Source organism: Lepisma saccharinum, chromosome 21 (genome assembly GCF_977018435.1).
Source record: "Lepisma saccharinum chromosome 21, izLepSacc3.1, whole genome shotgun sequence".
Classification (NCBI taxonomy): Eukaryota; Metazoa; Arthropoda; class Insecta; order Zygentoma; family Lepismatidae; genus Lepisma; species Lepisma saccharinum.
Window position 1 is genome coordinate 33,739,548 of NC_139249.1, and position 11,839 is coordinate 33,751,386.

Genomic DNA, 11,839 nt, shown 5'->3' on the forward strand with positions numbered 1-11,839 from the left:
CAGGAAAACACAACATAATTTTGATATTTGCAGACCGAGTAGACGACAAATACACAGTAAGTGGAAAATCATGTTTCCTGGCCAGTGTGTGCAGGGAACATAGAGACGGAGGCTTCTTCGGATGTGAAACCGATGGCGAAGGAGGTTGGGACTATTGTTGTAGAGCTGGCCATCACTGCGGATACTCCGAAGGTTTTGAGTATCCATGGTATGTCGAGCCATACCATATGAACACAATCACGTTTTGATCACCATACGAGCACAGTAATTAGAAAAAAATTGCACTATCGCTTTTATCAGCCTGCACTTGCACTAACACCAACCATTATTGTACTGCACTTATTTATGATGTAGAATGCTTTTTTCAGTGCACAAGTATTTCAGCAGAAAAGCGTACGTTCGTTCGTTCTGCAGCATATACGGATAAAAGCAACAACCATACCCGAATACACTTTAAGTACTTCTTGCACTCTTTTGCCAGTAATTCTAAATCTAGTTTCTACCCAATATTGTTTAATTCAAAAGAAGAAATTGCTTGATATGTACAGCATAGTATCAGAATATGAAGAGGGCTAAGGAGCTTTCAGCTCCCCGTAGAAGAATATAAATGTATATTTTTTAAAAAAATAAGTACGATATCTTTCTTTAAAGCATCTATTCGTTTAGTATATAATCTCAATGAACTTAGGTTAAACATCAAGGCTTATAAGACGTAAGTTACAATAGAACGATGCCTGTAAAAACAGTAGTATTTAACCTCTGGTTTAACATTTACATCTTATTAATCTTAAAATAAGATAATTAACTTGAAGAGATTGAAGAAAAGACAGTCTTGTAAAGTGAAATGTAATCACCAGCATGGCATTAATTTTTGTACACAAGTTTTGTTCAAATATGAACATAAAATAGCTAAGTTAAGAAAGTACTTTGAGTCTATGTGGCAACTATTTGCATGAATCAAATTTTAAGTAGTGCTGCCATCTTAAGGCCAACTTACGAATCATTATCGAAAAACCGATATACGTTTAAGGGGGGGGGGGGCTATCAAGCACATCAAAAATAAATTCACACTCGTCAGCTCCTTTACGACATCACCATAAATCTGATGTGTTAAAGTTCATAATGCTGTTTTGAAAATTGGGCACTGTAAATTTTAAAAAGTCATATCAATAATAGGCCTAGCGGAAGACCCTAATACAACTATCGTTTATAGTTATTTATGTATTTTGGCTGCCATTACTCCAGTGAGCTTATTACTGTCACATACTTCTGGTTTCACGTGATCGGGAACATAATATCGAGAAGTTCCATCGTTGATCATTTTAAACGTCAGAAATATGTGAAAAAATGGCTGCAAAACCACGTTGTTGAAATGATGCTAATTCAAGAATTCGTGCAAAACGTATTGTGACAAATATGGTGACGTATCAACGAGTAGAGAGGAGCCTTCCCGATAGCATAGCGCTAACGTCGTTGGCTTGTAATCGAGGTATCCCGGATTGGAAACCGGGTGGAGGCACATAGTGATTCGGATCCCACTTAAATCCAGGGTTGTTAAAGGTCTGGGGACTTTAAATAAACGCGATTCCGGTCCAGGAGGGAAAATCAGCAAGCGTAAATCTATTCTGGACCGTAAAGAACCTTTTTTATCTGTAAAGTATTTCAATTCGGTCCACGAACCTTTTTCCCATATCAATTTTAATACGGTCCAGGAACCTCTTTTTCAGGATGAATTTAATTGCGGTCCAGCAAATTAAATTGTGCGAAAAAAAAAAAAGGTTCCAGTGCTGCAGCGGAACCCAATAGAACCCATTAGAATTTATAGGTTTCTGGACCTTAAACAACCCTACTTAAATCTGTAAGTTTAATACTGATTAGCCCATCTGTGCATAAGTTGGACTTATGTCCAAATTGTTCAATGTAAGGTGTCTTCTAAGTATTTTTCCAGATATTTAATTTTTACTGTTATTGACAGTATTGTTAAAGTTGTTAAAAGTATACAAACTGATAATTCACAAAAGGAATATCAAGAAAATGAAATACGGTAACATTAACATACTGTAATGCATTCTTTATATTGAAATTCAATGATTTAAACGCACGTTTCATATTTTCAAAATGCAATCTCTATTGTAATATGCAGCATTTATGCCAATTATGGGTATATACATCATAATGCATTCATTATCAATATTCTACCATCAATAGAAGGTTTGTTTCTTTGCAGAAGTTAATGAAAATATAGTTCAAAGCTAATGGAAAACGTGGTCTCCCCTTAATGTTTTACGAAACTTATCGTATACTCTCTGGGACTACAAAACTGATCATTATTATAATTATCTATATGCTTGATCACACTATGTTGCCGATCTCCGTAGCGGAGTGGTTATTACAGCGTGCTACGACGCCAGGGGTTCCGGGTTCGAATCCCAGCATAGGCATTGGTGTTCTTTGCGAGTGTAGCTTCATCAATTTCTTCATCCTCATCGTCGCGTTTAGACTAAAGTTGAAGAAAGGCGATGTAAAACTACTTAATTCAATCAGTCATCACACTATAGCTATATTAACGCCATTTTTTAAATTATTTTCTTGGTACATTAGAATATTTAGAATATGAAGAGACATTAACCTACAAACTTTACACAGTACAACTGATTTTCCGTAACTTTAAATAATGAGTGCGTTGTTTGCTTTTGGAAACTACTAAAGATCAGTGGCGTAATGAATGAGGTAGAAAAGGGGAAGTCACATTTCACATACCACAAAATACTATAGGGTCATTCCATGTTAAATCAACCAATGCACAGTGATCCAGAATGCGAGAAAAGTCGGCAAAAATAGAAATTTTGACTTTTCGGTAAGGGGATAAAACATTACCACTTCTGTAAACAACTAAATGAGGCATGAATCTGCCATAATTTTTTTTCTCTAAATGTATTATTTGTTCTCAAAATGGCGGTTCGTGAAAATGGAATTTTCGGTCTATATTTTGTACTTATTATTAAAACTTGTAGCAATTATTATTTTTTCGCCGGACAATATAATTGTGCCAGGTAGACTCACAGCTTCTCAGTAATGCACGGAAAAAGAACGCATATTTGAATTACAATAAAATATAATGTTTTTATTTTTGACTTGAAAATACAAAAGTTATCTTGAGTTAACATAGCTTGAGAAAAGTTTTGCTATTTTTGACAAATTTAGCTTATTTGTGAACGTGTCCTCCGTTGATGATGGATCAGCTGGCAACCCTGAATCAAACGTAGTCACGTGTGTGTGCACTAGGGGAATAGGTCGTCTCCGATTTCGCTATCAGATGATGCTTAATACATATAGAGTAGTGCAGTGTAACAGAAATTTATTCAAACGTCCCCAACAACCCCTAAAACCTTCATCAACACCATCCCTAAAATGTTCCCCAAAGTCTAGGCTGTGTAAATATTACCCAGAAGCAAAATTACTTCGTAAATTCGAGTTATAATTACATTAAAGCATTTGATTTACAATATCCTTATTGGTTAAACTAATTGTATTAATTTTGAACATCTTTATTGTATTTCATAATTGATAAAAATGAGAGCAAAGAACATGTTTAAATACCAAGCTGAAACGCAGGAGCGCACATGTGAGTGAAATTTACACAGGCGATGTTCCTACGGCCCTGTGAGGGCAACCAACGAAGCCTCATAGCTAATTCAAGGGCATGACATTCGAAAGTGTTTACTGGAAAGGTACTGAGAAGGGTCGCCTCAGGCATACTCATTGGTAAAGATGAAATAAATATTTCAAAATCTCTTGGGGTTATTTTTACCCATTCACGTGTCCTTGCGGGTTAATGGTGATGGTGTGTCATAGAAATCCACGAAACATTATTCCTGAAAAGAAGATTATTCTGATGAAGATAGAAATTATCAGATTAATCATTTCTTTCATTCGTGTTAGATTCTATAAATTTTAAAAATATCGCTTAAGATTGTGTGTTAAGACCTTTAGTGTTGATGAGTCGCGGTGCTGCAGCAAAGTATTTTAAGGATATGAAAACCGTTGCAGAAAAGAAGATAATTTTCTTAAGGATAATTTCAGTTGACTTTTTAAAAAATGTGGTGTTTGTAGTTGCTTTTTCTTCACTCTATGCAATTTCAAAAGCAGATTATCAGTTTTGAAAAAGTGACGACAGAAATAATAGGTGATAAACTGAAGAGCTTCGTCGGGAAAATACGTCTACGGAACTCGCATTCACAACCGAAGTACATTTAAAGGAAGAAGGAAAGATATCGGAACTAGTAAATAAATATTATTTAATATCTTAAAAGATATTAATTTATCTTTAAAGTGATTTGATAGGAAGTCTGTTTTCCTCGCTTTGAACATTTATTTCGCATAAATTCATTTTAACGATGCTTCTCACATTTATTATTACTATTATTATTGTTATTATTTTATTACTATCATTATAATCCTTATTTTCATTATTTTTGTTATGATTAATTTCTGGAAATAGATTTCGGGTTTCTAGCGTAGCTATTGTTTTATGGTTTTACTGTGGTTTCAAGTGTGTATTGAAATAGGTCAAAATTATACTTTTTGCATAAAGATCAAAATAATCAATCTCATGTGATTTCTGTGGACCCAAAGTGTGAATTATTCCTTAAAATTGCTAATCTTGCACATTTATATTGATTTAGGGGTCAAATAGCGAGCTCCTGATTTTTGCCGATTTTTTGCGCATCCCGGATCACTGTGCAATGGTGTGAACCTTCACATCTCAAAAGTTGATAATTTTTTGATACAGTGGTAGTACCAGTAAAGTTGACGAAAACTGCCAAATTTCAGATTTTTTTGGGCAGTTAGTTTTTGAGTTATTGCCTTTCAAAAAGAAAAAAATCCCAAAATTAGACGACATTTTGAAATCATTAAACAGCTGTAGATCAAAACTATTTGACCTGGAGAGCTGAAATTAGTGTCATTCTCTTGTGCTTTTAAAGAGCTTTAATTTGAAATGCAACATGACTGTGTTATTTGAAATTTGTAATTTTTCAAAAACTTGGAAAACGTTTTTTTCTTATGAAAATCTCAAAAACAATCTTTAATTTTTTGAAAAGAAAATATTTTTAAGACATCCATTGACTCTGTGTGCAAAATGTCATAATGGGTCGGCAATGAGTTCCTATCAAATTATATTTTTGTATTGTAATGTGTGTGAAATTTGATAAATTTTATATGATTTGTAAAAATTATAACTATAAGCTGAGTGGTTGATGTTGAAATTAGTCTGTTTTATAATTTTTGGACTAACATGAAAATTTAGGACTGTAGGAATCATAACAGAAACGGGCTGATCAATATAATCTCTTGTGATTTTCGATTTGTACAGAAGTGCAGCAATACTCCCCTTTTCTGAGGTCACAAGGGACAAGTTCAGTTCCTGTTCACAATATTCATCTCTCTTTTTCAGGTGCTACGTTGGTAGCGCTGCCCGTGACCAGTGGCGACCCTGTAGTGAACGTTATTTCCCTTACGAACCAGACCGACACTACGGGCCACGTTACAGACCAGTCGCCTACCTACACAGAGAAGCACCACCCAACTCAAGTGTCGTGAGCTTTGACAACTTTGTCGAAGCCTTGAGATCAGGACGTAGCAAGCAGCTCTTATTTTCCCCGGACAACAATGCCTCCATTATTGTTGAGAACCTTGAAGATGACGACGACTCTCAAACAAAATCAGACAGTACCGCAAAGAAAAAGGATCAAAAGTTGAAAATTGTTGAACGTGATGAATCAGCAGTAACTAAGAAGAGAAAAGAAAAATCGCAGGAACAAATAACTGCTGTGGAAGCATTCCAAAACAAAGATGTCACAAACTTAAGAAATTCGCAGGAAAACAAAGATGTACAACATAATTCGAATAACTCGTCATTGGTAAGGGACAGTGTAGAAATTTTTTCGGCAGAAAACTTATCTGGAAGCAGTGAAGATTCAAGTTCGAGCAAGTTGCCTCCTTCACCAAATTCTGTGAAATTCAACCTCGACAAGCAAGTTGATTACTATGCCACAGGTAGTAACGAACCAGAATATGATGATGATGAGTTACTAAACTTAACAGTAGTAGAAGCTAAAGAAACATAATATACATTAATGATTGGTTCTTAAAAGGCTAAAAAAATCTAAATTTAATGTGTAATTTTGCGTTTTGAGATACGTTAACTCAAGTATCACTTATGCTGAATCGCTGAAAAGTAAAGAATGTATGTAAAACATTCTTCCTATATAAACAATCGGCAACGTACTTACAAAACATACTTCAACTGTGACTTCATTCACTATGTGAGTTTTTTGTGTGTTTGTACTGAAGTGTAAATATATATATGATCATTCTTTTTACTTTGTATATTGATTAGATGGGAGTGATTGCTTTGCAAATTAAACATTTTGAACTGAAAAAGTTCAAAATATGTATGAGGCATAAGATTTCGCACAAAAATTGTAAATTTACAAGAACGCTCAACAACAAGGCATATCTGTGATTGACTGTAAATGTTCTGTTTGTACTTTTTTGTCTTTAAAAACTTGCACTGTTGGAATTATGAACTTGTGTGGTTTTGTACTTAACTACTATTATGATTGTTTCCACAAAAGGTGTGTGAGTGACTTCACATATACATATAAAAATAGCAAATGAACATTTTGCCTTAACTCGAAATATAACGAGTTGTTAAAATGCAAAGGTTGAGGTGGAGAGAAAATAATAGCAACTTCACGTTACTAATGTGATGAATTGACAAATGCTAGAGTAAATTATGAGTAGAGTTCATATTTAGTTTGACTACATTTAAACAGTTCATATGTGACAATATTTTAATTTCTTGAGGAAATAGCATCTAAATAAAATAAAATTAACTATTTAGTTAAGAATCGAAATGATCACAAACAAATGGTGGTAGCACACTTTTAGGAATATAGCTACAGCTTGATGTTGCATTTCATTTTGCTTTGTAGACATTTGAAATTATTCGACAATGCTTCATTAAGGCAAGCAAGCCATGTAAGAATCATTTCTATTATTGGCTTGAAAACAGCATAAACCATTCAAATATGCTAGTAAAGGCCAGGAAATAAAAATATCAGTATTAAGAGACAAGCTTTAAAAACACTATTTTTCTCTTCCTCAACCTTTGAATGCTACTAATAGACAAGGTGGTGGTTTGATGAACACAATACATTATAATACTCTCAGTTGATAAACTTGGTGTCAGAAGGGAAATAAACAATAATGAGCTGATTGACTTCATTAAATGGATTTTGTTTTCATTTTTTGAAGTGTATATCAAGGCTCTTTAGGCAAGATATAATTGATCTTGAATCAGCCTGTATTTATGATTCCTGATCAAGTAATATCATATTAATTAATCCAGATATTTCAAAAATGTAATTATTTATCACATTGCTAAACGTTTTCATATCAAATATGCATTAAATTATTATAATTTACAGTCTAATTATATCAACCTGTCAAGACGTAGAAATTCATTACGGCTATCTAAGCTCGTAGTATTTTTATTTAGCCTTTTTGCATGGCAAATGTACTTTTACTAAACCTTGTACTCCATAAAATCATTTCATAACTTGCATCGCAGTAAAATATTTCATACAAATGCATAAACCTATATTCAATTATAAGCAAAGCGGTTATTTTACACTTGAGTAAAATTCACTGTTCAAACATGGTATTGAACAGCACTAAAACGGTTATGAATACACAAGAGCTATTTTACACTATAGATGAGGAACCAATGTAATGTGAAATCAAGATGTTTGTGTATTGTTGAAGGTGAAGTATGTATACGTAATTTAGATATAATGATATACTTGCGCTAGAGGAATTTTTTACGTAAGAAACGTCACAAATGTTTATTTAAATACTGTACGATACACGTTTATACATGTCATAGAAGTAGTAAGAGAAATATATCATAATTTTTTATGTATGAGAACAATCTATACGATAGTTATTTAAGGAAGGGGATTATAGATAATTTTGTAAAGAGGAAGTAATTTTGTACTATCTGAAGTATTTTGAATGTGTGAGAATTTTCAAATAAATGTTGTTATATAAGTTGCCTACTTTATTTCAAGCTATTATCCTTAATATTTCTTGCCATCGTCAAGAATGTGAATGAATGTTCGTTTTAACTTTATGCTGAGATAGGCTAATGGGAATGGACCTACAGTTTCAAGTGGGGTTCCATCCACTGTGCAATGTGCCTGCTCCGGGGATCGAACCAAGGACCCCTTTATTACAACAGACGGAGCTACAGAGCGACCACAAGGAAAAAATAACCATTGGCCCAACGTCTCCATCGGTTCAACTCGGGTCATAAGGAAGCATGCTCCACTCTGCCCCTCCCCTCCTCGCGGGAGTACAATGCGCAGGAGTCGAGACACTACTTGATCAGGGAGGCCCATCAAGAAACTAGGAACTTAAAATAATTCAAGTCTTTTTTTCTATTTATTTATATTTTCCAGGGCATATTAAATATGACTATCCCCGTATAAAATATGTCCACGTCCTCCACTTACTTTATCCCTGGTCCCGTTATTATCACTTGTTGATTTACAAATTCTTATTACGAAATATACATTATGAATACCATATGAAAAAGGTAAAAAAAAAAGTAAAGTGTTCCCCTGTGCTTAGCACCACGCCATGAAGGCGTATAGGGGGTGTGGGGGTAACGCCCCACACTTTCTTGATCCGGTCGTGAGTGGGGGTGATGTGATCAGCATCACGCCCCTGACCGCCTTTACCCCCCCCCCCCCTCAGGGTTTCCCCCAGGTACCCATGTTATATGATGCAAACACAATTTATTCACGAAACACATCTAAAAAGAGATCACTCAAATCTATTCTATGTAGATATCTACTAAAGGAGCTCAAGAGGTTTCCAGCTTCAAACGAAATGAACCTCCGTCCAGCAGACTTAAATAAGCAAAAGAGCCAAAGACTCGTATCTTATAAGAGCTTTAAATTGCTGCGAAAATACTAACCAGTAAGAAAGTAACGTAATTGGAGTGAACATCTGTACGTCAAAAGTTTATTAGAAATGTTTTGCCATACCTAAATATGATTTCAAATATTAAATCGCTGTAATTACTTCGGTGGCGACTGGCGACATTGCTACGACCTATGGAGTGTCGGAAATACTCGAGAGGGAGGGGGTAACTTGCAGCTGCACAAGCTGACGGCGAATGTGCTCTTGCGCCTCTAGCAGAAATACGTATAAATGACTTCCCCTTCAGTATGTTCCAAAAAAATACAGTCTATTTCCAGCCTCGCACCCCTCTACCCAAATATTCTATACTCGTTGGCTTTAATTCATGAACTCTCACATTGGTAATACAAAATAAAATTAACATGGGGATGGACAATTAGCCTGGTATGAATGATCATGTATTCAGAGGTTTGCAGCCTTGCAGAGTTTTTACTAATCTTTTTGCCGACTTAATGTTATGCAACACGATAAAATAAAAACAAGATTTTACATGTAGGTATATTCCAAATTTGGACATTACATCGTCAGAAACGCGCCTCAAATGAAACGATATCTGAAAATAATTTCTCGTAGCTTCACAATAAAAGTGAAGATATTATAATACACCTTTGTAAGCCTGTCTGCTCAGATACTTGACTGCAGCGCCTCAATTGACAAGCAATAAATACATGTGTCGTCACATACCATTCGTAAATTATAACTATACATAAATACAATGTCACATACCTTTGTCAATTAACGTTCCTGCCAAATTAATCTGCTTTTCTTGTATTTCCACAGTACGTATTAGGGCACCAAATTTCACAGAATCGGAAGTCATTTGTATGAAGTAATTACACCATTACGTTCGAACACACGATAACATTTGTTAATTTTCACACCGAATATGAAAAGATTTGTGCAGTACATTTCTGTCCTCGAAGTATCACACCGAAAGCAATAACAACAAACTATGTTAAAGAACATACACAAAATTGAATGTCACCAGTCCTTCAAAAAAACACCTGATCAAGTTAAACGTCTCTCTTCAGTGTTGTGCGCATGCGTTCTAGCTTCCTGCTGTCACAAATCATCCCATCTGGTGTCAAGATTCTAACACAGATTAATAAGATCGCTTACTTCCTATCTCTCCTTTGTAATCTGTGCGTATACCAAACCGGACATGTGGAGCCACCCTACGGCTGTTTCGAAACGTAAAGCGTTGTCATAGCAACCTCTCCGCCAATCATATGTTACTCTTGGCAGTGACAATTGAATGCGTCTCAGCGCAATGATCCGCTCACCCCACCCTTCCATTCCTGTTTTTATTTTGTGCTAATAATTCGGGACATATCTCGTAAGGTCGTAGTATTTATTTTATTTAAGTGCATAAAAATGTTCTGCAAGGATAAATACCATTGTTCAGTTAATGCATGTTATGTATGAATGATTTCTACATCTAAGTTACGAGATATACAGAATTAGTAGCCCAGAAGCACAACATAGGAAAATAATTTCAAGTTCCTGATATTCCAGCACGTAAATCATTCCGTTGTGCATGAAAAATGGTCCGTGTATTATCTGTGGTAATAAGTATTTTTATTTCGTATTCTCCCTATTATGCGTTACTTTTCTGACATTTTGGGCAAATTGCGATTTTATCTACGGCGATTACTTTGTTCGTAGATCAATGCGTTTTATACCTCCCTCGTCGTTGTTTATTTAGCGTCGCATTTTTCCAATTTTGGGCTAATCGCGACAATGCTACGAAAAATTTATGACAAAGAAAGCTCTAACAGGGATTCGAACCCAGCACCCCTGCATTAACTGAACAATGGTATTTATCCTTGTAGAACATTTTTATGCACTTAAATAAAATAAATACTACGACCTTACGAGATATGTCCCGAATTATTAGCAGAAAATAAAAGCAGGAATGGAATGGTGGGGTGAGCGGATCATTGCGCTACCAAAAGTGTTCTAAAGGGCGCTCGAGCCATGTTGCAACATTTCCCAAATTGTCTCTTTCTCTTCATAACAATTACTGCACAGTTTAACGTGGGTGGCAATGTGCAGGATACAGCACACTTAATATCAGCAACTGTTTCTGGTGCCGTCACTGTAATTTTCTCTCTTGTGTAGGCCTACCATATTCAATCGCAAGATGTAGACACTTCTGATTTACCAACGTAGAAAATTCCATTCATCTGTCTATGGCCTCATAAAACGAAAGACAAATGCATCCACTTTCTCTGCAATTGATATCAGTGGAGTACCCTGAGAGGGGGGAGATTTGATGCTGAAAATGCCAGGGATACAAAAGACAGGATTCGAAGGCTTTGTCTCAGGAAATAAGAATAAATCATAAAACGTATATTAAAAACTACTGATGGAACATTAGCGCTATTCATCTAACGAAACCATTACAAATCGGCTGGCGGCTTGTAGGTATGAAATATACTGGAATAAAGGATATATACATATAGTCAGTACTTGTTTTCCAAACTTAACCACCATCCTAAGAAAATTGGGGACCTACAAGTGAGTAGCGTAACCCAGTCTGGGAAATTTCCTATAACAGCTGAGGGTTCGATGTGCTGACCCCACGTCACCCCATTACTGGTTGAAGATCTCCACACCTCTAGGTAGGGTTGTGGGAGGCAGACTGGCAGTCAGTTGATAGGCCAAGGCCCTTCCAGGGCTGTAGAGCAGTGGATCTCAACCTTTTTCAGTCGGGGACCCACCTTGAAGGATATTACACTTCATGGGACCATAAGATGGGAACCAGCGGAATTACTTGTAGGGGTGT

General features: G+C 35.6%; 1 protein-coding gene across 1 annotated transcript in view; it reads left to right on the forward strand.

The window, feature by feature from the left end:
- LOC146004533 (uncharacterized) overlaps window positions 1-8,109 on the forward strand; it is a 34,601-nt gene extending 26,492 nt beyond the window's left edge. Inside the window, exons 6-7 of the mRNA XM_083143419.1 lie at window positions 34-208; window positions 5,456-8,109. Of these exons, the coding sequence (XP_082999545.1) occupies window positions 34-208; window positions 5,456-6,128 (848 nt within the window). The 3' untranslated portion in view covers window positions 6,129-8,109. The remainder of the gene's footprint in view (window positions 1-33; window positions 209-5,455) is intronic.
- The last annotated feature ends 3,730 nt before the right edge of the window (window positions 8,110-11,839 follow it).